The following is a 26736-nucleotide window of genomic DNA, read 5'->3' on the forward strand; positions in this document are numbered from 1 at the left end:
AAACTGAAGGATGCTGGTGGTATTGAGTCTAGCAATGAATGATTCAAGACTATGAAAAAATCATTATAGAAAATTAAAAAAAAAAAAAAAAAAAGCTCTTGCAGAGATTCCGCTCCCAATTTAGATACGACCTTTAAAGTGCTTCGAAATATTTAAGAGATTAAGTATATAATGACCATAATATTCTCGTCTTAACCCATATTCAAAATTGTGTCATCTTCAAATTTGTTGACAAAAAATCCCCTACCTTTATTAAAAAAATACATCATCTTCAAGTCTTTTAATTTTTGTCAAAAAAGTATTTTTATTTTAATCACCATCTTCTCCAACCCATTATTTTCAATCTCACCTTAGTTGTTTACAAGAAATCCCCCCATTTTTTTTAATACTTAAAAACACCGTCTTCGATTTTTTCCAGAATCCTATTTTGTTCTTGAAGACTGTATATGTTGAAGTAGATAGAAGTTTAAATAAAAGATAAAAATTTCATATTAAAAATGAGGTTAAAAGATTTTATCAAAGAAATTGAAGATGATTGATTTTTGAAAAATCCATTTTAAATTTCTCCAAAATTTCTATCTTGTCAAGAGTTCGATAGAATGAAGATTAAAGATAGAAAACTTCGTAAAGATGAGAGTATCTAGTTCATTTACATTACTCTCTGAACAAGTACTTTAGTCTCTCAACAAAAACCCAAGTCAAAATACATGTAACCCCTTTTTAAAACATAAGATAAGGGTATCTCTATTATTGACCATAACACAGAGAGACACGTCTAAATCACCTTTTTTGAGATTTTTTTAATTCTTTCTATTTCTGACCATTGAAATCAACTCAGACAATTGGAATCATCGAGTAGAATCCATTATAACATGAAGAATGTGCAGTTAGAGGTGTAATTTATAAAGCTGAAGGGTATAATTGGAATCAATGAGCTTTTAACTCTGTAACGGGGAACTAATACGCACTTCAGTGTCTTCGCAATATAAGGGGAAACCCAAGGGTAGTTTCGTCTTTTCGCGTTCTTATATATTTCTCAGTATTTCTTGCGAAGGGCGGCGGAAATTTCGCACTAAACCAGGAAGAGGGAGACGGAAGAAAATCGAGGGTTCCTCCGTTACGTTAATGGCGGATAGGGTTTCCTGTTGATCTCCGTGAACTCAAATTTCCCGCCAATTTTCTTGATCTTTTTCTCCCCGAAACCCTAATCAGTCTTCTATTAGTAATCTTTTTTGTTCTATATCTTTGTAAATCCTTTCTGCGGATTTCTGTAGAGATAGAGAGGTAATCAGCGATGGGCGCACAAGGAAAAACCCGTTCTCCTGCGAATTCTACACAAGTGAGTGTCTTTTTACGTTAATAGAAGCTCAATAGTTATCATTTCATGTTTTTTGTTGGTGCCCTAGAATTGAAGTTGATCTCTTTTCTCATTTTTTTCATTTTTTGTTCTGTTTCTATTGAAGTAATTTTGTAAATTTGATTATTTTTTAGAAATCTTTGAAGTTTATTTCCTATGGCTGGATTCAAGAATCAGGTCGTGGACTGTGGATCTTATTTTTGATAATTGATTTCTGTTATGGTTTTTTCTTACTTCTAGGTTTTTTTTAATCAATTTTCCTTGTAGAAGAGATTTGTATTCTTGTTTGCCAAGATTAGCGTGGATTCATTTGTTGATCTAGTAACCAAGGTCATTTTAGTGGCGAACGCTAGGATCATGTTTTGCGTTTACTGAGATACAAAAAATTGTTGAACTCGTAAATCTAGGATTGGGTTTGTCCTACCTTGTAATTACTGGTAGTGGCGAGAGGATCTCACGAAACACTATATTGCTGTTCATAGTGGTGAATTGTAATTTCTTTAGCTGGAGCCGCAATACATGGTTGTACCTTGTGGACTCACCATAGATAAACATTTCAAGTAAGTCCTGATTCTTTTTATTACTTGGGTATCTGGCAAGACAATGACATGAGTATATTGCTGTTATGACTGTGGTATTACCCCTCACAGACTATATTAACTCACCAAGCTGGCACCTTTCAAAAGATGTTTGTTGTTACCACCTGTTAAGTCTGCTTTCAATGAGATCTGTAACTCAAAAGTGGACGTGGGTTTCGAACCCAAGTCTATGGCTTTAATGCTTACAAACTATACCATTTTAACAAGCTGGCACTTTTTAGGTGAGATTGTCTGGGTTGAATCTAGTTTAGATGACTTATTGTGAATTTTCGAAAGCAGGTTTAGTCCTATCTTCTTCGTTAGGGTGATCCTTTTTCTTCATTTCCTATTGCTATGCATATTTACAATCATAATTTATCTAGAATGTAAGACATAATTTCCCTAACTAAATTCAATCTCCCTCCTTTGATAATGCTACTCCTCCCTCACACCTACTATGTTGTTATTCCCTTACTCAGCACCCTTCCCTAGGATTCCTTCTATATCACTACTCTTCCTTTCCCCATCTCCATATGCCTTGAGCAGGTCTAGTCCTATCTTCTTCATCAGGGTGATCCTTTTTCTTCATTTTCTACTGCTATGCATATTTACAATCACAATTTATCTAGAATGTAAGACATAATTTCCCTAAGTAAATTCAACCTCCCTCCTTTGATAATGCTCCTCCTCCCTCGCACCCGCTATGTTGTTATTCCCTTACTCAGCACCCGCTATGTTGTTATTCCCTTACTCAACACCCTTCCCTAAGATTCCTTCTATATCACTACTCTTCCTTTCCCCACCTCCATATGCCTTGCTAATCTCTTGCTCACCCCTTTTATCAGACTGATATGACTCTCCCTCTCTCCCACACTCATTGCCACTCCTTCTGAATGAATCCACAATGCCTTCAATATAATGGAAGAAACTTTGATCCCTCGTTTACGGCCTTCGTAAAACATCTCCAAATATCCTACACTGCCCAACAAAGAAACCCCCCAGTGATATTAAAAAGAATCTAATTTGAAAATCCCTTTATTCTTATATGTATCTTTGTGGGTCTATTAGTATTGATTCCCTCTATGTGTGGACTTGAATCTATAGTACGTTGAATCAGACCCTTAGCAAACCTTCATCGATAGTGGGCCGGTTCGGTGAGGGACGGGTTCCCTTTCCCTCTCATGTGATCCCTCCCTTTCCCTTGCCACGGAATGTTAACTCCCTCGGGGAGGTGGGCATTCGGACTCTCCTATGGGTGTGGGCATTTGCGCTACCTATTCAATGATAGATTGAGGCCCAAAAGATCTCCTATAAGACATAGGGGAGGCTTCAATTACACTGTATTGTGTTTGTTTTTCTTTCATGTATATCACCATCATAATTACACAGTTGAGTTTTAGGAATGATTCGACAGCAGAAAATTTTGAAAAAATGGCAAAAATTGGAGAAGATATCGAAAAAATCACAAATTTTGCCACTTGGATCACCATTAAAGCCATGCAGTTATTCTTGAGATTAGCTGAGATAAGTCTCAAAACTTTTAAGATCAATCCCTGTTGAAGATAGATGTTCCACCTAGACGTCCTCAAACTGTGAATCCTTGATCTATTGGCATTACAATCACCTGTCATGGAAAATAAGGGACTCGATTGACTTTTAGAGACGATATTACATAATTTCTTGAGTCCAAATGGTGTTTATGACTTATGAGTATCGAATTTCCCGTAAAATGTGTCCATCCTTCTTCAATAAGCCATATTGGACGTTCGATCAGCCTACAAACCCAGGGAGAAACGACGAGGGGAGATGAGCATATGGATTCTTTGAGTTTTCCCCATATACAATTCTAATTCCTTTGTATGGAGGACTATAATTATTATTTGAAAGCCAGTATGGAAGATGCTTATTCTTTTTTCCATATACAATCCACCAGGTCCCCAATTTTTTTTTTTAAATTCTTTATTTTCAAATAGCCCATTCATGTCCATTACAGTGGGGTCTTGCATCTAGAATTTCTTACCTCCATACTACAAATGACCGTCTTCTTGTCTGCAATATGATCTCCCTAGATATAGAAATCTGATTTATTGGTTGATGTGTTTATTTTTAAACCCAGTTTAATCAAATAGGAAATAATACCATTTGCTTTCTTTTTCCCCTTTATCATTTTTTTTAGTAAGTAGGCTGCTCATGTTTGACCGAAGAAAGAGGGACTATGTGGGGGAAAGATAAATTGGTTTGAGTTCCCATAGAGTAAACAATTCAACCACTTTCAAGAATTGGGAAAGCTCATTGTGAGTGATGGGTGGGACAAGATATCGATTTCACTTGGACAATGTTTTGAATAAGTATTCTTCTTGGAAACACATCGTTCCACGAAAAACTAGAGATTAACTTCCCTATTGGTCAAGTAAGTGGAGAAAAGATAAATTGGTTCGAGATCCAAAAGAGTAGACAGTAATAGCCACATTCAAGAACTTGGGGAATTCGTTGTGAATGACTTGAAGGAAACAAGGTACTGATTTCGTAAGAACAATAATTTGGATAAGTATTCTTCCTGTAAAGATATTGCTCCATCGGGTTGGGAAAGTGGACTTAATTGATAGGACCAAATGGCAATTGGAATGAAAGCCAACCTTACCTTCTTGTAGATATGGAGGTAATGATAGCTTCTTTAGTGTTCCCAATTGACCTTTTTTAGACTAAATTTTCATAGAATGGAAACGAATACCAGATTTACTAGTATAGTCCTTGTACTTGCTTCTCCAATATAATATGATGAGGATATCCTTTGGAAGTTTCTTCCTTTTGCAGTCTCTTGGGGGGTGTGGTATCGATGTATTGGCTTATTTGATATTTTGAAGCATATTGACATGCAAGGTTTAAAATTTCTTCTCGATGCAATGGTTGATTAGGAGAAAAATTAAAACGGTCTTTGATCGAAACATTCCGAGACAATCCAAAACATTCAATGTTTCGTTTGGGTCTATGCCGTAATGGCATGAAACTTTGTACCTTGTTACACATTCATTTAAGCAAAATGCATAAATCATCCATGTTCTAATTAGTAGGTATGGTGTTGTTACATACTAAGATTTCTATAGTTAGTATGACGTCGTTATTTGTTTGGGTCTATGTCGTTATTTGGGTTATCGGCTCTCAAATACGTGCCCCAACCTTGTCGCGGAATGCTATTGATCTTCATTTACACACTCCATAGAGTTGTTATTGCAGCTTGATAACTTTATTAGTGTATTTTCATACTTATTCTATCATTTCCTACAGTTTGAATGAAAATTTTCTCAATATTTCCATCATTTCCATGAAAATTGTATTAATTCCCAAGCTGACTGAAATAGATGTCGAAACTGAAACTTAATACTTTGCTTTGTAATATTAGTGTTATAATCAACTGTATGATATTTATGTTGGTAGAGAGATCCCTTATTTGCAAAGGCATAGCTTTTAGAAGTGCTCATGAACCCATTTGGCAACCTGTACCAATTGGATCTGACTGGGTTTGTTAAGAAACTACCAAATGAGCTCTTCGGTAGTTTTTTGAATGGGGTGCCTTATGAGAACATGTGGGGGGCCACGAGTGCTTCCCCTATTCTTTTTATATGTATGCTAGAGAAAGGCTGAAGTGATTTGCCTAACTTGCTTTCCAAAATTTTCAGCGTGTTAAGGTCTATCATTTGAATGATGATGAAAAATGGGATGACCGGGGAACAGGGTATGTTACCGTTGATTACTTGGAGGTTTGTCATTATCCCCAATCTTACTTTCTTGCTGTATTTGAGGTTCTGACCCCTTTTCCATAAAAATGATTTTGTTCATATGGCAAGTGATATTTTGATCTGAATGTAATTTATTAATGCAGAGATCAGAAGATCTTGGTTTGTTTGTTGTTGATGAAGACGACAATGAAACGTTGCTCGTGCATCGTATTCGATCAGATGAGATATATCGAAGGCAGGAAGGTATTCTCACTTTTTTTGGGGGGTGCATAATGTTACAAATTATCTATTCCATTGCAATTTTTAAGTTACATAATCCCTTGGTTAAAGTAGCTAAAGTGGAATAATTTCTTGATTTTCCAGATACAATCATCTCATGGCAAGATCCAGAGTATTCTACGGAATTAGCTCTTAGCTTTCAAGAGGCTACTGGGTGCTCTTATATATGGTGGCTTGTCTACATATCTTTTTTATTATTTATTTATTTTTTTGAAATTGAACTTCAATTTTATTTCATTTGCTCTGACAATTTTCTCTATCATTTTCTGTAGGGATCAAATTTGTAGTGTGCAAAGAAACCTGCAGTTTAATACTCTCGGTAGTAAGTATATGTGTTTATGTTACGTGTTGGAGTACTATTGTGGAACTCTTGTTCCACTTGGTTTAATTCTGCATTTTGAATGTCCTTATTTCTCTGTAGGTTTTGAGAATGGTCCTCGCTCTGTGACAGAGACACTGGAGACATCTGGGAAGTCACAGGCCAATGGTAATTGACTAGTTTTCTTCTGTGCTTGAGTTCTTCCATATGTTATGTTTTTCTGTACAACAGTTTCTTTGGAAGTGGGAATGACATATTGGCATCTGAATGAAAATATGAACTACGATGTTATGCATCTGTATGAAGTTGGTTTGAAGAACTTTTCTCGCTAGTCATGATTTGGCATTGTTGCCCTGTTATCTCTTAACTTTGCTATTACAGATTGAGGTTGGGATGATTCGCATCTTATTTGGTGTAGATTATTAAATTAGTCAAGTAAAATTAGTTTCACTGCACGCATTCTTAATTGCTGTTGCTTTTGCTGTAATAGCTAGGAGGTTGGAAACAATTTTTTTCCTCTTACATGGATTTTGAGTTCCATAGAATCTATATTTGTAGCTTAGCACGTCTTTTGTAATTTCTGTACTTATTTGTATTTCATGTATGCTCAGACCTAATTTGTAAGCAGACCAGTTTGAAGGTTAATGCATGTGAAAGGCCTATCCACTTGTGCACTTGATGTCAAGTTAATGGCTGACTTGTTGCAGGATTATTCAGATTTTATTTTTTGTTGATTTTGTTTATGTTTTTTTACTTCCATTTAGATTGTACTATGCAATTCCCTTTTCATTTTATTTCCCTGGGGCTGACATCCATCGTATATTCAGCTTTTAAAAATAAACAAATTGCATTCATCTGGTATGAGAATTGGGGGTTTAGTTCATGTTCTATTTTTCTTCAAGTTGGGTTTTGTTTACACTATGGTTTCTGTTCAATTCCTGATTCATGGATTGCTCGTAATTGGCAGATTCACCATCGCACTTCTGATTGATTATTGTTTTAGATTATATTTGTGTACGGAGGTTTCTGTATACTTGAATTTCCTATGTTCTTCTTTGTTACTTTTGCAGATGAGGCATTTCATAGTGTTAACAGTGAGTTGAGGGAGTTGCCAGCCGTTGATCTATCCACTCTTCCTTTAATACTGAAGGTGCCAAAGGATTCATACAGAGGGCTCTTTTCCCTCTTTCATTTGTTTTTTTATTGTTTGATTAAGTACTGGTGCGTCTGTCCAGTGCAGCTCTACATTGACTGAAAACTTGGTTTCATTGAAATCTATATTTTTGCCCTGGCATCTGTCAATATCGTTGAATATGTATCAATATTTTAATATTTATATAGATTTTGACCATGTGTGATAAATCATCATTGAACGTATATAATAATATCATAATCCTCGAAGCTTATAAAAAATGTGTGGACTGGCTATTGAGAGTACATAATCTATGATTATTAAATATTTTGCTTTAGTTTTTAAAAGTACATGATTATTGTTATGTATCTTTGTCTATATCTTTTTTTGTTTGCTTGGCCAAAAAAAGAAAAAGGTGGTAGTGTTTTGATCTTGATTACAAGCTTGTATATGGGATCTGTTGACAATTCTTTGTCAGTAAAGTATGAAGAGGGCAAGGTATCGCGGTGTTGAAGAATTTAATGGCAGAGGGATCGTACGGCACAAAGCTCGGGCATGGGGCTAACACAGGCCTTAAATGTCTGGGTAGACCTCCTACCCCGGTACCATGCCTTGATGATTTGTCAGTAGGCATGCATACCATGTTAAAGGGTTCTCCACACCCATGACACTATCCTTGGGTCACTACCCAAGTAATGTCGCAATTAAGAGCATCACCTTGCATGTCAGGCAGCCCAAGCCATAGTGCTTCCATCCATCTCTAGTCTACTGGCATGTCATCACCCCAATTGTGCTATTCCACAGTATAGTCTACTCGGTCCGTGAAGGTAGATCTAATAATGGTAGCTTTATTCTATCTTGGACTGCTTAGCATCACTGAACAGTCCATTAAGAAGCATGCCTTGTCCCATGATGTCCAATATAGTCTTATTCGTTCATTGCACCCAACAAAGGCAGGGCATGTGATATACACCTACGACAGTGGCACCTTTATCAGATTCTCTAGGACTGTGACATAAACTAGTTAGAATATGAGATCATATGAACATGTTTATAATTGTAGAGCACACCTAATGGTGATTTATTGTTCTCGAACTAGATATTATAATACCTAACTAATCATAATTCATTTATAAGAATGAATGAATATTATTTGTAATTTACAAGCTTTTCTACAAGCAATTTATAAATTTTGGCATTTTATAATATTTATCAATATTTTTAGAATAGCTTTTTCAAAGGAAAATATTTTATTGTTTGTAGAAGTAATATCACCGAATTCTGGCCATTTTATTCCTGAAATTTATTATTTCCGTCAAAAGTTACTTTTCACCAAAATGTTTCTGAAATCAGTTGTGATTTTCACCAAAGTATATATTAAAGGAAATTTTCGTCTAAATTTCATGTTGAGCTTTGTATGAATGGAAATATTTTAGTATGTTCCTTGGAATATCAAATTTAATACTATGAGCAATTGAGCATTATGTACCTTGCGATGTTATACTTCAAACCATGACTTTTACCCATGAAGGAAAATGCTCAAGTCTAACTTTAATGTGCATATTTTAATTTTACATTGCATACAATGCATTCCAATATTATTATTTGCTTTTCTAAGGTGGAATATTCAATATTTTCTTATTAGCCTTCATTTTAGACTGTAATTTCTTGTATGTATTGTTAATAATTCATATTCATTTTCTGTTTGAAGTTTTTAGCATACCTTCTTTAGACATGTTTATCTGGTTAATGAAATCAATTTTGACCTTTAGACCATGGTGGAGAGTGGCATTGCGGATCGGATACGTGTGATTGAGCTTTTAGTACACGATGTAAGCCTCTTATCAATTACATAAACTTAAAGATGAATTTTGATAGTTTGCTAATGAAATTGTGGCGTAGATATAATACAAGCATTGACTTCGTCTCCAACTGTTATCATCATCTGTGCAATGTGAACCTTATTTCACCATATTCTTTTCTATCCAACTGTGCTTCCTTTAGTTTTCTTACTGATTTAATGGTCACTGTTTTTCCTTGTTCCTCCACTCGTGACTATGCTATTCTTACTATGACCTTTGGCATTGGACATGTTATTGAACAAGTTTTGTATCTTCTTTTGTGCAGCAAGACTTTTTTCCAAAGCTGATAGACCTGTTTAGAATCTGTGAAGACTTGGAAAATGTTGATGGTCTTCACATGATATTCAAGATAGTCAAGGGGATCAGTCAGTGCTTATAGTTTTTTTTTCCCTTCGCTTTTTTGTTCTTACGTTGCTCTTTATCTTTTTCCGATCTGCTTTTTTGAGTACCTAATTTTTGTGTTTGGCTTTGTGCAGTTTTGCTTAACAGCCCTCAGATATTTGATAAAATATTTGGGGATGGATTCATCATGGATATTATTGGGTCGCTTGAATGTATGTTTCTTTACCATTGATCTATGGATATATGTTACTCAGCTTTATCGTAAAATTTCAATGACCTGATCTACTAGTTATTCATTTCTGGTTGTGTGAATGAGAATCTTGATCTTTGGGTTGGTTAAAATTGTCATTGTGATGCGATGGTTTGGATTTTTGATTTTACCTTAAATGAGTTGATGTTGTCATGGTGTTTGGCTTTGTGTTAGGATGCGAGTCAACTCTAACCCTATTTGTCAACTATATTTTACCAGAAGTGCCCTCAGTGGTCTAAGCAGAACATAGAATTCATGGGGATTTCTTTTGATGACTTTGTATTTAGATTTTTTTTTTTTTTTTGATAAATATAAATTTTATTAATAAAGAAAAGGAGAAGAGGAGGCTGAGATAGCCCCCAAACAACAAGACAAAAAAGAACAAAAAGGAAAGAAAGAAAGAAAGGAAAAAATACAAGCCTGGCGGGGTGCTACGAGTCACAAACGATTTCCCAATTAAATACAAAATCTTGAAAGCACACTCCCTCAAAGTCTTTACTCAACTTTGACCAAAAGAAAAGAAACCACAAAATCTCTAAAATCACAGTGTGAGACGAGCTCTCCTTGTTATGGAACACCCTGTTGTTGCGCTCTCTCCAAAGACCCCAAGCAATGGCGAAAGGAAGGATAGCTCAAAGATGCATTTTTCTAGAAGAGAAGATATTTAAGCTCCAACCCTCTAAAAGCTCAAAAAAAGATAAAGGAAGAACCCAATCCACCTGGAAACGAGATAAAAAGAACATCCAAATAACACGAGAGAAAGAACAATGAATAAGAATGTGGTTGACAGACTCCCCGTCCCTCGAACAAAGATAGCAAAAATTTGGGGTGATCCACCCCCGACAGATCAAATTATCTAAGGTGAGGATTCTACCCAAAGAGACAAGCCATAAAAAGAAAGACACCTTAGAAGGAACAAGAGCGGACCAAATGATAGATGGAGAGAAAGAAACCTCACTCGACGGAAGCAAGCAATAATAGAAAGACTTGACAGAGAACTTCTTATCCTTAGCCTTGAACCATTCCCTTCTGTCCTGCTTGTTCTCTCTAAATTGGATCGAATTAAGGAGATCTAGAAGAGATGTAACCTCCGTCAATTCTCAATCATTAAAATTCTTCTTAAATCCCAGATCCCAAGAATCCGTGTTTCCGTTCCGAATCAGACACTGTCTTACTGAGCTATTTTTTTTCAAAGAACAAGCGTACAAGGATGGGAATTGAGTAGACAGAGATGAAGTTCCGCACCAAAGATCCTCCCAAAATCTAACCTTGTCCCCCAACCCAACCTTGAATCTAATCTCCTTATCAAACTTATCAACACCCTTCAATATACCTCTCCACACACTACACCCGTAAGTTCCTCTAGCCTCATCACTATACCAACCAAACCTCTTCTCTCCATATTTAGCCTGAACCACCCTCCTCCACAAGTTGTCTCTTTCTTCCCCGAATCTCCAAAGTCACTTGCCCAGGAGAGCTTTATTAGTTAGTCTTAGCCCTCTAATCCCCAAGCCTCCATTCTTCTTTGGAGTGCACACCATCTTCCAATTCACCAAATGATACTTTCTACCACCATTATTATCATTCTACAGAAAATTCTTCATGAGTCTTTCAATCTTAACTTCCACCGATTTAGGCAACGAAAATAGGGATAAGAAGTAAATTGGCATACTCGTTAGAGTACTTTTAATCAACGTAACCTTACCCCCTTTGGAGAGATATTTTGTCTTCCAAGTACTCAATTTCTTTTTCATTTTCTCGATAACTCCCTCCCAAATGTTTTTACTACAATACGGTGTCCCTAAAGGTAAACCTAAATAGGAAGAAGGGAGTGTATCACTACTGCACCCCAAAGTAGCTGCTAAAACTGGAAGGTTCGGCACCTCACCAACCCCAAACAACTTGCTTTTCTGTAGATTGCCATGTAAACCTGAAATTGCTTCAAAGCAACATAATAAAATTCGAAGAGCTCTCACTTGTTCTTTAGAAGGATCTAAGAACACTATGGTGTCATCTGCGAATTGCAAGTGCGAAATCAATGGGCCTTCAATGTTCACTCTAAAGTCAGATAACCTCCCTATCTCAACCCCCCTCTTGAACAGTTTTCCCAAGGCCTCTGTCACTATAAGAAATAAAAATGAGGATAATGGATCGCCCTGTCTCAATCCCCTGGAACTCCTAAAATACCCTGCCGGACTACCATTGACTAAGATAGAAAAAGAAACCGAAGTTACACACTTCATAACCCACCCAATCCACTTAGAACCAAAACCCATCCTACCCAACATATACTCCAAAAAATCCCATCTCACATGATCATAAGCCTTTTGCATATCGATTTTTTCTATTAGTCCCACCTTCTTATCTTTAATCCTAGAATCTAGACATTCAATAGCCATTAACACACCATCCAGGATTTGTCTTCCCCTAAGGAATGCACCTTGTTCAAGGCCAATTAATTTCTTCAAAAATTCTTTCAATCTGTTTGCCAACACCTTGGAGATTATCTTGTACACCGATCCCACTAAACTTATAGGCCTGAAATCACTCAAGTCAACCGCCCCCACTTTTTTGGGAATCAAAGCCACAAAGGTACTATTAAGGGCATAATCCAAACAATCTTTTTCCTGTAACTCCCAAACCACCTTCATGAAATCTTCGGCTATAATTTCCCAACAATGTTTGAAGAATTCCATTGTAAAACCATCTGGCCCCGGTGTTTTGTTTCCACCCATGGAAGCAACAACTAATCTCACTTCATCTTCCCCAATCTGCCTTTCCAACCACACCCTTTCTTCATGAGTTAACGTATTGAAGTCGAGATTGTCGGGACGAGGTCTCCTATCCTCTCTTTCCCTATAAAGCTCTTTGTAATAATCCACTACACCCTCTCTAATACCCTCTTCCCCTTCCACCATACTCCCATTGATCGTCAAGTTGGCAATTTGATTATTTTTTCTATGATAATTGGCCACCTTATGGAAAAACTTAGTGTTATTATCACCCTCTTTAAGCCACTTGATCCTAGATTTTTGTCGCCAACTTATCTCTTCCATCAAAGCCACTCTTTGGAATTCTAACTTAAGCTCAGTTCTTTTCACTCTTTCATCTATTTGTAGCTCCCCCACTTCTTCCTTAGAATCTAGGACATCAATTTCCTTGAGGAGCTCCCCCTTTCTCAATTCTACCCTCCCCACTTCCATCTTGTTCCACCCTTTCAATTTCTCTTTTAGATATTTGAGCTTGTTCTTGAAAACCACACCTGGGTACCCCACCGTTGGACGCTCACTCCACCAATCTATGACAAGATCTGCAAAATTTGGATGAATAAGCCACATGTTCTCAAAACGGAAAGGGATCGGACTAGTTCGACATTGTCCGGCCTCAATAACGATAGGAGTGTGGTCTGAAACTAAACTGGGGGCTGCCGTGTGTACCACATTTTGAAACTTCTCCTCCCAATCCCCATTCACCAAAAATCTATCTAATCTGGACATCCTAGGGTCAACTTGATTATTGGACCAAGTAAACCTTTTACCGAGTAAGGGTAAATCCATTAAGGCAAATCTATTTATAAAAGCATTGAAGTCCCTCATCCCCTTTGTGATTCTCTGTCCCCCATTCTTCTCATTGGTGAATCTGATGATATTGAAGTCCCCACCCAAAACCCAAGGCTTATCCCAATAACCCGCGATATCCTCCAATTCTTCCCAAAATTGTTGTCTCTCCCTACTAATTGTGGGACCATAAACCCCTGAGAAAACCCATTGAAAATCATCATTCACGCACTTACAGAGGATAGAAATGGAAAAAGCCCCAACTAAGTTGTCGATCACTTGAATCAAGTCTTTATTCCACATCAAAATAATCCCACCTGCACTCCCAAGAGCTGGAAGAGCAACCCAACCAATATTCCCCATCCAAAGATCCTTAATCACCTTGTCCTCACAAACCGAAAGCTTCGACTCTTGAAGAGTGACTAAGATAGGCCTTTTTGATTTGATGAACGCTTTCACTGCCGCCCTCTTCATTCTATCCCCCAAACCTCTCACATTCCAAGACAAAATCTTGATCGACATAGAAACCTAAATAAAAACCCAGACCTAAACCACAAACCACTTATACAATCATTCCACCTCATTGGCCAATCTTGGCCTAGAAAGCCTCTTCACTGATTCCATAGGAGCCACCACAACAACCTCATTCGATTGACCATCCCTGAAGGTTTGAATTTCCTGGCTATCTGAAACAACTAGACCCAACTCCTCAACACCTACTCCACTTTCCCTGCTTAACTCCTGCAACTCTGCCTCAAGAAGGGCTCTATCCTTCGAGTCTCCTATAACTACTCTTAATATAAGCGAACAATCCTTATCATCTGTCTTAGGTATTATTCCAAATTCTTCCGCCATACTCAAGGCCTGGCTTACTAACCATTCGACTGTTTCCATCTCTGTTTGCACTAACAATTTCTCCACCTGAATCGAGTTTGGATCTTCTAAACCTCTGTCAGCCCAATGTCTATCGAAATACCATTTTGTCTGATTCAAACCAGCCACCTCATTTGGAATCTGAGTCAAGGGAACCACAGACGAAGAAAGTCGAAGGACATCTATACTAATCTCCTTCAAATTATCCTCATCTTGAGAGAGCTCACTGTTTTGGGGAGAATCGATCAAGGCTAAAGGAGTTTGAAACCTGTTAACAGAATACCAAGGGAACACAGAAAAACAACAAGAAGCCCAAGCAGAACCCATACAAAAAACCAACAAAGAATTGTTCAAAGGAGGGAAGAGAATAAAAGCAAAAGGAAGCGATGAAGAGTTTAAGATACCTTCTCTAGAAAATTCTCCTCGACTATCCTTCCACATACTCAAAATGCTCGAGTTCCCTGGATTAAGCGACAACCCATGATGATCCTAAAGATTGTTACGTAGTCTGTCCGAATTCTTAGAGATTGGTATAAGAGAACCATCTGAATGTCTTTCCTTCTTCTTAATCAGCTCCCAAACATCGCCTCCTTCCTTAAGCATCTCCTCTGGATCACCTTCCGAATCTGACAGAGTGTTCAGAATCTTCCAACATTCACTTGAGCTATCTCCCTGTGACTGCCCTCTTTTCCCCACTATTTTGCCAAAGGATAGAAATCTGTGCAGCATCTTACTAGTAGTTACAGAATCATCAATTTCTCCCTCTCCTGGAACGATGGACTTTCGTGTCTCAAACCCACATTCTAACAACTCTCTACCCTTCAACCCATGTATTAATGCAGCAGACTTCTTTACTAGATAAGAGTTGTTCTGACTTGTAGGCCATTTCTCCTTGTATTTAGATGGAACTCCTTTTGTAATCACTAATGTTGTTTGTTCCTTTTTTTGTAGTTTTGTGAGGCCTCCTCGGCCTCCTTGTATTTGGTTTTTGTTCTTATCAATATATTATACTTATAAAAAAAAAGTACCCTCAGTGGTAGGACAATCACGATAGGTGGTTCACACGTGTTTAGCAGAATTCATTTATGGTAGGACAATCACGATAAGATGAACTTTGGATTTATTAGGGGTTGGACATATGGGGACTCAGATCTGATTCTCTGTAAAGTGTGCCTTCCTGCTGGACAAGGTGTTCACTAGCAAGGAAAATTTACTACATATATCGAGCTTTTGGATGGTTTAGCTTTTATTCTGTGTTCGGTATTGTTTTTAGAGGGCTTCACTTCAGTGAATTGTGCGAATTCTGGATTCCTATTTCTCTATGTTCAAGTACCTATTTCCTACTTAGTGAGTACCCTTGGTTCCTAGTTATGTAAAATTAATCCATGACAAAACATGGGGTGGAAATGATCTCCACCACTCCCAGTGGAGTAACGTTACTTAGTGTCGTATAGACCACTCTAATTAGCAAAAATGGATGTTGTATACTATTGAATTTTATGTACTAATGAAAAAATGGATGTTAACCTGCCAATTTTTTTTGGATGTTATGGTTACTTTTAAAAATAGTGGAGTAATTCTTTTCCAGGCCGCCAAGTCTCAACACATGTCACAAAACAGTTAGGATGATTTACAGACCACAAATGCCTTTTATTAGATATGTGGTTTGAATCTTGGATTCCTTCCAATCAGTGATGGTTTGATTCATTGGCTCCTCCCCCAAAAAGGATGCTTTAATGCTGTCACACTTGTTTACTGTCTTTGCTGGATCAATTTCATTTCTCATTATGTGCAAATTTATCAGAGACTCCCATCAGTTTATGGTTGTATATTTTGCAGTCATCACCTTCTTCTATTGGTATTTTTCTTTGTTTGTTTTAAAAAGGATTCCTGGTCATTTTTTTTTGGGGTGGGGGAGATGGGCTGAGTGTTATCTGTAGTTCTGTATTATTGGAGATGTGTATTCTTCTACATAGCTCACAGCAACAAATCCATTATTTTGGAAAAGTCTCGTTTAAAACGTGATTTGTACTGCTAACGATTAAAACAACTCGACTTAACAAAAAAAACACATTTTTACAGCATCTTTTTTCATTTTAAACATGATTTTAAAAATAAATAAAAATGACCCATTTTTGGTAGGTCTATGATTAATTTCTATGGGTTATGGTTGTTTGTAATTCGGTTCGTTTTTTATACGGATTTGATGATAACGTGTCAATGTTTTTTTTCCAGTTGTTATTTTGCTCAAAAGATACATTGATGGTTAGAGTAATTTTTTAGCACTAATGAATAACCTTGGATAACCTGATTATTTGTGGGTGGATCTCTCCGAATTTTTACTCTCTGTAAGAGAGATGGGGAATCTTTTATAATACTCTAATCCATTAGCCGACAATTTATGCATTTGTGTACTACAACATCGTTCTGCAGATGATCCGGAGGTTCCTCATGTTCAACGTCATCGGGCTTTCCTAAAAGAGCACGTGGTCTTTAAGGAGGTGATATTATTTACTTTGGTCCAGAGTGTGCTGGTTGGAAGGAGTTTTTTTTTTTTTTTTTTTTGGGGGGGGGGGGGGGTAGTTGATGGACTTCATGTGCTTATCTCTTAGAAATTAGAATATTGAAATATTGTTTTTTTTTACATCTCGTTTATGCAGGCCATCCCTATTAATGATCCTTTAGTTTTGTCAAAGATCCACCAGGCATACAGAGTTGGTTATATAAAGGTCTGAAAGACATCATTTTAATACTGGAATCATTGATTATTTGCTTCTTTTTATTTGGTAGCATCCTCATCTTATTTTCACCATGTTAGGATGTTGTTTTACCAAGAATCTTGGATGACGCTACAATTGCAAGTCTCACTTCCATTGTACATGCAAATAATGCTGCAGTGAGATTCTCAACTTTGGTCCTTCAACATTTTGATATATGATGATCCTTAGTCCCCTAATTCTAATATTTTGTTATAGGTAATTTCTTCATTAAAGGATGATAGTACATTCATTCATGAACTGTTTGCAAGGCTGAGATCGCCCACCATTTCTGCGGAATCGAAGAAGAATTTGGTAACTTATGAGTCTCTTTTATGCATTTCCTAGTCATTCTAAATGGAGACAGAAATAGACACCCAGCATGTTTTTAGTTGCAACTTGGAAATTCCAGAATTGGATGATTTCCATCTCCCTAAACATTAGAGTGCACAAAAATGATATGACAGTTAGCGAAATGAGATTAGAAGAAAGGAGAAGAGAAGTTAGAGTGTAGTGTTTGTTTCTACACTAATGTAAGATAAAGTTATAATAATTCTAGAATGGAGGTATTACAAGTATAGACAAAATAAACCCATATAGTCCAAATTATACTTAAATGAATTGTGTCTGATTTTTTATGAGGATGATCTCTTTTCCGTGGAGACTTGCAAAAAATCCGTCCTTTCCGCTATTTTTAGCTAATGAAAAGTGCTTTACAAGTTGAACGATTATGGACTGGTCATGTTGTCACATTGGATGAAGTTTTAGAAATGGGTGGTTTTTTTAGGATGAAGATACCATCCTCACCTTAAGTCCAGCTATTGACTCATTTCCATGTGGGCTGAATGGCCTTGTGCGAACATATGTCTATGGATCCTGACCCATACGTATCTGTTAACGATATGTCGTTATTTCATTGTGTGATGTGGCTTTTTGCAAGATTGACTCTATTTAACTTTTGTTTTTTTTGGAACAGGTACTTTTCTTGCATGAGTTTTGCAGTTTAGCTAAAAGCTTGCAGGTATCCCAGATACTGCGACTATTTAGGTATGCAATTATGAGAGATATTTGCTTTGATCCTTTAAGTTGCTTGTCCCTGAAAGTTGGATTTTGAAGTCTATAAATGCCTAATAACTATCATCATGGAATTGATCCGATTAAGTTTAGTCTAGAGCTTTTCGTATTTGGAACTTTCATCAAATGTGATAGTCGTTAAACAACCGTTATTTGCATTCTAAAATTACTTGTTTCGTATAGGGAGCTCTTGAATGAAGGCATCTTTGACATCATTACTGATGCATTGCAGACTCAAGATAAGAAACTTATAGTAACTGGGTAACGATCAATTTTTTTTAATTATAAATTTATTGTTGGTTCTGCCATTATTTTTAACATATTTGTTTTTATTAATCATCAACATGAATAACGGTAGTACTGCTTTTCTCTTAATAAGTAATGGTAAACCGTCTTAATATGATCTCATGATTCTACTGGGAATGCAGGACAGACATCGTTATGCTTTTCCTTAGCCAGGATCCCAACCTTCTTAGAGCACATGCTGTTCGACCGGAAGGCAGCATACTTCTTGGAGTTCTGGTATTCAATCTTTTGGATTTATTGCTTTATGTACTAATGTTATTTTTTGGTGTGTGAATATGTTGCCTTATAATCTTCACTACAGTGCATGGCATACATATGTTCACACACACCTGTATGCTTAGATGCGTGCTTCCCCGTAATTTCTTGAACTTCCTAGTTGGTGTGTGATGACAAAGCTGCTCCCTCCCTGCATTTTAGTCTTTTATTCAAGGCCTAAAAATATAAAGGGCTTTTTTTGGAGCTTGGTTTAAGGGACCTGGATCCGGATTAGGACCGTCTAAGACTGATCCAGGACAATTCCAAGTGAAGGCTGAGTTGATTCCAATTTGATACCAGTATAGGTTGAGTCAAGCAATTTGTCAAACAGCATATGCGATGTTGTGCAATGGCATAGGCCAGATCGCATATGCGATTTCGCACATCGCATATGCAGTGGCATATACTTTTTCGGCCAAAAGAATTGATTAAAAAGTCAGTTAAAAATAAGAAAAAAAGGAAAACAGCAATAATAAAACGATAAACTTAGATTGGATGCCCAAAGATACTTAAATACAAAAAGAAATAAAAAAAGAATTAAGCATCAAGCTATCAATCCAAATTTAAAATGTCGAATACAAGTTATACAAATATGAAATATTCAAATATTCAAAGTACAACTTATGATATTGTTGGTAACCTGCCATGTACTTCACAAAACCATCCCTAACCATTGTGACACATCTCCTACACTACTATTATTGTCGTTGTCACTTCCATTCCCGTCACTGTCTAAATCATCATCTTTTTCAACGTGTACTACGTCTTCTTCAGTTTCATCTTTCTTGGATCTCACCAAGACTCCTTCCACATCTAAAGGCTCGTCAACTTCATTATCTTCCTTTTCTTGTATTTCGTCTTCATCACGTAGTTGTTACTCGTTCGGCTACCTCTTCTTATTTGGCTTGAGCTTTCCCCTGGTGCAGGTGCAGAAGCAGCTTGCTCAACTTGTGCCCAAGTGAGATTTTCTCCTTCGAACATTGGTTCATCTATTGCATCTGTAAGCCATGGATGATCTCCATTCGGCTCATCAAGGTAGATGGGGTCGTAGAATCCCAGCTGCTCTTTCCTCTGTACGAATCTTTCCCATTATCTTTGATTGTATTACACGAACACCAAGTCATTGAAAATTTTCTCAACTTTCATCTTCTTGGTGTAAATCTATTATTTCAAATGGACAATCAATTAAAAAATTGTTAGATTAAGAAAAGAAAGTAAAAAATAAAACATTCAAAATATATTAAATATCAATTATCAAAGAAAAAAGATTGGTAGTTAGTTAGAAATTACCATCTTAAATGTACTCTAGTCGCGCTCGCATCTGGATGCAAAACACACTAGGCCAAGAATTAGTATGCTAATTTCTTCAGACATTAATCCTTCGAAATTAGATTCACCCTATATTGCGCCCACCAATCAACTGTATCATATTTAAGATAAAAAATATTTTAGTAATTTGAATTTGAAGACTTGAACCTAAATAAATCATATTTAATCTTTTATTATTCTTACTTGCAGTCTTTGAAGTTCTATGCCTAATGACTATAAAAAAAGTCTAATGACGATCTCTCTCCCGAAGATTCTTTCACTATTCTTGTACCGGTCCAGTTGCCCTAATATCTTGTATTGTTCATCTTTTGTTGAAATCATACATTCCAAGACATCAAGGAACCCAATCATATGTGTTGAATCCGCCTCATCCCAGTCAGTGGCTTGGAAGTACACAGTTGGATTAAGAATGTAGGCAGCCAAATTCTATGAAGACGACATTTGGTTACCCCAACTCTTATTTATAATGTGTGTGATAGGCTTATAATTTCTTTTTCTAAATGCACGATTTTTTATTATTTTTAATTTTTTCTTTTCCATATGGATATAAATGTAATCCATTGGTGGTTTTTCATCACCACCCTCCAATTTTGGGACAATAATTAATGGTGCTGCATTTTTTATTTCCTTAGAGACATTAGCCTAGAAATTTTGAGAAAAGATAATCTAGAAAACTAGCTTTCCTTCAGCCTTCTTTGACCAAGGTCTGTTGTTCCAATTGGCTAACAATACAAAGCTTTTAAGTTCACCTTTCTTTCCATACAAGCTTTGTATTGTCGAAAGTCGTTGCAAATCGGGTAATTGCATGTCTAAATAGGTTTTCACTAATGTGTTTTCTCATTCTTTGCAACAGTAAAACATGCTTTTACTTAAAACAACAATTTTCCTAGCATTAGCAACAACCTTAATCCGCAATGTTCTAATGTCTTCCAAAAGATCAATACAATGTGCTGCACAATACAAATGAGGTCTCTTGTCCATTAATAGGTGACCTGCAACTATATTGTCTAATATGACCACTTGGCATAGTATTAAATTTCGACATATTTCCATGACATATCGAAATATTTCCATTTCCACAACTTCTGGCACAAAATTTAACCAACAATTTCTTTTAGTATATATTTCGGTGTAAATCACTATTCGTTTCGTGAAATATTTCGATGAATAGTGAATTTTGGCTTAAATTATCATTTTTTAGGTATAAAAATGCAATATTTCGATGAATAGTAAATTTCGATTGAAATATTTTCTTTTTTGAACAAAACTTATAATTTCTTTTAAGGACTTGTAAATTACACATAGTATTTACTAATAAAAATTGCATAGAACATTCATCCATTAGTCTAAATGAATTATGATTAGTTAGTTATATATTTCATCTTATTTTAATGTATTCTAAGCATATTTGTACGTTTATATAAGCATGCATACAATCAACCATGTTTCAATTAGTTGGATACAATAACAATTTATTCATACTTATTCAAAAAATAAAAGAAATATAATTACACATGAATGCAATACTTACTAGTTTCTTCATTTAAAATTGTCTTACATATTAAGTTGTATGTAGTTAATGCAACATTATTATTGTTATTTCCACTGTCAGCCTCTCAATACATGTGCGTACGTGTGGCAAAATGTTGTTGATACTCAATTTCTCACTCCATATGGTAGTTTATTGTATTTTGATGACTTAATGAGTGTGTTTTAATGCCTATTTTACCGTTTCCTACAGGGTTAATGAAAATTTCATCAATATTTTTGTCATTTCCATCATTTCCAAAAATTGTATTTATTTCCACATTCCACAAAATATTTCCATTTCCAGACTAACTGAAATAGGCACCTAAATCGAAATTTAAGACCTTGCCACTTGGACAACATTTTCTTTTCCTATTTCGTCGATTGCACTCTATAATGATTTAAAAATATATTCAGCCGTGTGGGAATGGGTTGATGCATCCACAAATTTAAGAAACATGGTTCCAACCAGTCAATTAACTAAAAAATTATTTAATGGTCGACCAGATCTATTTGTCCATTCATTGGCCATTAAAGCACACACATGAACCCCTTATGATTAGATAGTGATTTTAGACCCGATTCAAATCGCCCTATGGCTTCAACTATTACCTTAAAGCTCTTCAATTTAACATTATAAAAAGCAATAGCTGCTTGGTATAACCACTTGGCTTTGTATTGGATAGTGGTTTATCTATCATTTACACGATTCTTGATTGTAGTCTGAACAAGACGTTTTTCCTTTTCTTTTTCGTTAAACACATTTTCTAGATGTGGCCACACCATTGTTCTAATGGATCATGCCCACGAGTTGTTTTAGAGGCTCTTCGTGATGATGGAATAGGAGGTCTAAAACACCTTGTCCAAAAATTGTATTTATTTCCACATTCCACAAAATATTTCTATTTCCAGACTATCCGAAATAGACACCAAAATCGAAATTTAATACCTTGCCACTTAGACAACATTTTCTTTTCCTATTTCATTGATTACACTATCTAATGATTTAAAAATATATTCAGCCTTGTGGGAATGGGTTGATGCATCCACAAATTTAAGAAACATAGTTCCAACCAGTCAATTTAGTAAAAAATTAATTAATGTTCGATCAGATCTATTTGTCCATCCATTGGCCATTAAAGCACACCCATAGGTCTTCCATTTCTTTCGATATTCATTGAGAAAACCTTGGGTGAACTCTACTTTTTTCTTTAAACACGAAACCTTTGATTAGATAGTGATTTAAGACCCGATTCAAATTGCCCTATGGCTTCAACTATTACCTTAAAGCTCCATGCCTGCTTGATATAGCCACTTGGTTATTTAATTGGATAGTGGTTTATCCATCATTTACACTACCTCGATTGTAGTCTGAACAAGACCTTTTTCCTTTTTTTTTTTTTGTTAGAACACATTTTCTTGGATGTGGCCACACCATTGTTCTAATGGATCATGCCCATGAGTTGTTTTAGAGGCTCTTCGTGATGATGGAATAGGTGGTCTAAAACACTTGTTGACGTGGGGGGAGTATCATATTCATAAAGGTCATCATCTTCCTCAACAAACCCACTACCACCAGCCTCCATGTAGTTTTCTAATATGGCGGCATCATCAAATTTTTTCCCTAGAGGCTTGTTCAAATATTCCATTATTTCCTATTTGATTTTGGGATTAACTTTTGGGCATGCTCTTGCATTTGACCCCGGCATGTGGGAAAGGTGTTGTATGTGGCGTAAAATTCCTCCTTGGCTTATGTAGCCACACAATCCACATGCCACATGGCTCGTTTCAGTGAGATTATGATAATGACCGTATTTCCAACCGGGGTCATTTGATTTGGGCCTAAGAGAGGAGTTGGCTGATGAAGAAGACATGTTCTTCAACACAATGTCAAGTATCAAGTCTCAAGTGTGAAGTGTCACATGTCGCATGTCAACAACAGAAAAATAAAATAAATATCTCAAGTCAAAGCTTATTGAATAAAAAACAAGAATTGTTGTATCTTGAGTCTCAACTTTATTCTTGATCTTGAACCTTGATTCTTGACTAGAGACTTAGAACTAGAACATAGAAGAAATGGAATATAGAAATAGAAAGAGATTAGTAGGAAGGGGAATATGGGATGTAGAGAACAAAGACTAGAATTTAGAAGAACAAAAAAATTGTAGAGTGTAGAGGAGAATGTTGAATTGTTGGTCTTGAATTTGATCTTTAATCTCTTTGATTTTTGTAGTTGATTGTGTAGAAATCTTATTTGTAGAGAATAGAAGTAGAATTTGATTTAGGAGAAGAATGGGGTGTGGGAATGGAGTATTTATACGCAAACGAGAAAGAATTTTTTTTATTTTTTTATTTTTAAAAAAGGTTGCTGTCCAACGGTCATCTATTGGCCATTGGATACATGCCGTCATATATGCTATATGCTATCGCGTATAGCAATATGCGATCGCATATTACAAGTATGCCATTGCATACTTGACAGCATTCGATTTTTCGCATATACCATCATGTTATATGCGAAAATCCTTCCCAAAATCGCATGTACGATCTCTTTTTGAAAACAATGGAGTCAAGCCATTCAGGTACCAGTCCAGGCTGATCCTAATCGTGTTTTCGAGTTGTGTCGGAGTTAGACACCATTCAAGCCTAAGTTCTAGACGATAATGGGCCATCTAGGGTCTTAGAATCCCAAGGTGCCAATACCCAAGACTGCTGGGGAGACTAGCAAGTTGAAAACTCTTCCAGTAGTGTACTTGTTGTGTCTTTTAGAAGGAAGGGCAGCATTTGAAGATGACTCATGTTAGTGGAGAAACCCAGGGCTTGGTCTCAGCATTGGAAGTATTGTTCTCTTAAACCATGAATGGTTAATGGCGAATGCCACTGTGAGAGATGGTACTGTACAGTGTTATCCCTTGTTTCCTCTATTATAACACTTTTCTTTTTTCTTGATTTTTCAAATTAAGTTCCATTGTTAAGGTCACAAAATTTTCTGAAAATTGCCATGGCCGACATGGATTCGTACTCGTATCAAACACTACAGAGATACTCTTTTGCATCTAAATCTCATTAAATATTTTTTATGCCATTTTTAATTCATAGTAAATTATGACAGTGGTTGTTAATTTGCAGGTTAGAGGTTTGATAACAGACTTCGGGGAGGAGATGCACTGTCAGTTTCTTGAAATACTTCGCTGTTTATTGGATCCATATATGTCAGGACCACAGGTGCCATTTTGGTTTGTTTCCTGATGTTACATAGTGTACAATCTCGCTTGTATATAAGAGAATACATGCTCAACCAAGCATTACACACAATCAACAAATTCAAATAAAAATAATCTAGGATAGAGAAGAATCAATAGGCCTGGAACAAACAAACATAAAGAAAAATAAAACGAGCTGACTTATATATATGTACTACAGTTTGCCCGTCCCTTCGGCATGGGCATCTTTTTTTTTTTTTTTTGGTGGGGGGTAAAAGCAGAAAAATAATGAAGTTGGAACGGGGATTATTAAAAAATCTTTGGGGTTAAGGGGCTAAAGGAGGAAAAATGCTGAAGTTGAGAGGTATTCTTAAGAAGGTGGGAGAAGAGGAAAGACAATAAAATGGGTTAAAGGGGTACAAGAGGAAAATATCGTACAGTTCGAGGGGCATTATTGAAAGTGGGGAAGGGAGGAAAGACAATAAAGTTGAGGAGGGATGGGGTGGGGAAGGCAATGTAGCAGTGGGGTCCACCGTTGTGTTAATATATATATGTTGGCATCAGTACTAATAGATACAAATCAAGATCCATACGTGGCTTCAATAGAGCACAGCTAGAAGCACATCCATATGCGAAGGCAGGTCCATCTTCAGTAAGGGATATATATTGTATATACTTGATTTGATTTTTCTTTCTGCCACATCTTCCTAGCATGGTTGTGCTTAGGTGGAGGTACCAAGTTGTAAATTTCTTTGTTCACCCCTGTAGTTGTACCAAGAGAAGTCTTGCAAAATTTACCCAATAAGATGATAAAATGTTTTTGGCTTCTTACTGTCCAGATCGTGTCTGCAACATATTTGAGTTTATTTACAAATGTAGAATATTTAGTGTTCAGTTCTATTCGATAATGTTGTCTCCATTGAATTGTTAGAAAAACTACTTTGAAATTTGCATTTAAGAATGTCTCTCCCCAAAAGAGTGACGTGTAGGACCATTTTCGTTTTTGTTCTGTTCTATGTATTATATTATGCTATGCATTTTGATATAGCATCCTCTATTACTACTGTACACAATGAGGACGGATAAATTTCTTATTATTATTTTTTTCCAGAGAGAGCCGATTATAGAGGTTTTCTATGAGAAGCACTTGGATCAGTTAATAGATGTCATAACGTCATCATGCCCATCGAGAGGTGCTCGTTCAATTCGGAAATCAGCTGGTTGTGGTGGAAGAGTAGAAAATCATGCTTTCACAAAGCCTGAAATTTTGTCAAACATCTGTGAACTGCTATGCTTTTGTGTTCTTCACCATCCTTACAGGATAAAGTAATGTTGTATTTTATTTTGGCCATTTAAACATTTAGGTTAAAAGTTTTAGCTGACTTTAAGTCTCTCTGTGGACTGTAATATGTTTTTAATTTTTTTGATTTTTGTTGTGATTTTATGCTGTAGGTCCAATTTTCTCCTCAATAATGTGATAGAAAAGGTCTTGTTTCTAACTCGTAGAAGGGAAAGGTACCTAGTTGTGGCTGCTGTTCGCTTTATGCGCGCTATTATTTCCCGCAATGTGAGTGATTTCATTTTGATTCGTTGAAAGAAGTTGGTATATTGTTATTTTTTTGGGCTTGCCAGCTAGTACACTTTCCATCCTTGCATGAGATAGGTCCTCATCATCATTTTTTTCATCTATGGATCCGAAACTTCTGACCTTGATTGGATTGAGCTTGGATGAACTTCCTGTCAACTAATTGATGACTCAGTGGAGAAAAATCATACACCAATTGATATCAATGATAAAATGCAGAAAAGATGAGACTTATTTTATTATTCGAAAACCCCAAAACTATCCAATCATTCATAATTTGAAGAGTTTTTAGGTTTTAGATCTGGGAAGGAAATGATTGCATTTACACCTATCAAATACTTGAGAGATCTTTTGAAGGTCTGTGCACTATCAATGGCTTACTACACATATATGCAATCATAGATCGCGTGTATAG

At 36.3% G+C, this 26736-nt stretch overlaps 1 protein-coding gene across 1 annotated transcript in view; it reads left to right on the forward strand.

The window, feature by feature from the left end:
- Positions 1-1050: 1050 nt before the first annotated feature.
- The window catches only part of LOC147403105 (uncharacterized), a 28280-nt gene continuing 2594 nt past the window's right edge, over positions 1051-26736 (forward strand). Inside the window, exons 1-20 of the mRNA XM_086438562.1 lie at positions 1051-1339; positions 5613-5693; positions 5816-5915; positions 6036-6120; positions 6224-6273; positions 6373-6438; positions 7341-7420; positions 9175-9234; positions 9530-9629; positions 9741-9818; positions 16720-16787; positions 16947-17015; positions 17105-17182; positions 17262-17357; positions 18019-18089; positions 18300-18377; positions 18545-18638; positions 24663-24758; positions 25848-26062; positions 26189-26303. Of these exons, the coding sequence (XP_086294688.1) occupies positions 1295-1339; positions 5613-5693; positions 5816-5915; positions 6036-6120; positions 6224-6273; positions 6373-6438; positions 7341-7420; positions 9175-9234; positions 9530-9629; positions 9741-9818; positions 16720-16787; positions 16947-17015; positions 17105-17182; positions 17262-17357; positions 18019-18089; positions 18300-18377; positions 18545-18638; positions 24663-24758; positions 25848-26062; positions 26189-26303 (1725 nt within the window). The 5' untranslated portion in view covers positions 1051-1294. The remainder of the gene's footprint in view (positions 1340-5612; positions 5694-5815; positions 5916-6035; positions 6121-6223; positions 6274-6372; positions 6439-7340; positions 7421-9174; positions 9235-9529; positions 9630-9740; positions 9819-16719; positions 16788-16946; positions 17016-17104; positions 17183-17261; positions 17358-18018; positions 18090-18299; positions 18378-18544; positions 18639-24662; positions 24759-25847; positions 26063-26188; positions 26304-26736) is intronic.

Source organism: Akebia trifoliata, chromosome 4 (assembly GCF_017979445.1).
Source record: "Akebia trifoliata isolate Shusen 1 chromosome 4, ASM1797944v1, whole genome shotgun sequence".
NCBI classification, from domain to species: Eukaryota; Viridiplantae; Streptophyta; class Magnoliopsida; order Ranunculales; family Lardizabalaceae; genus Akebia; species Akebia trifoliata.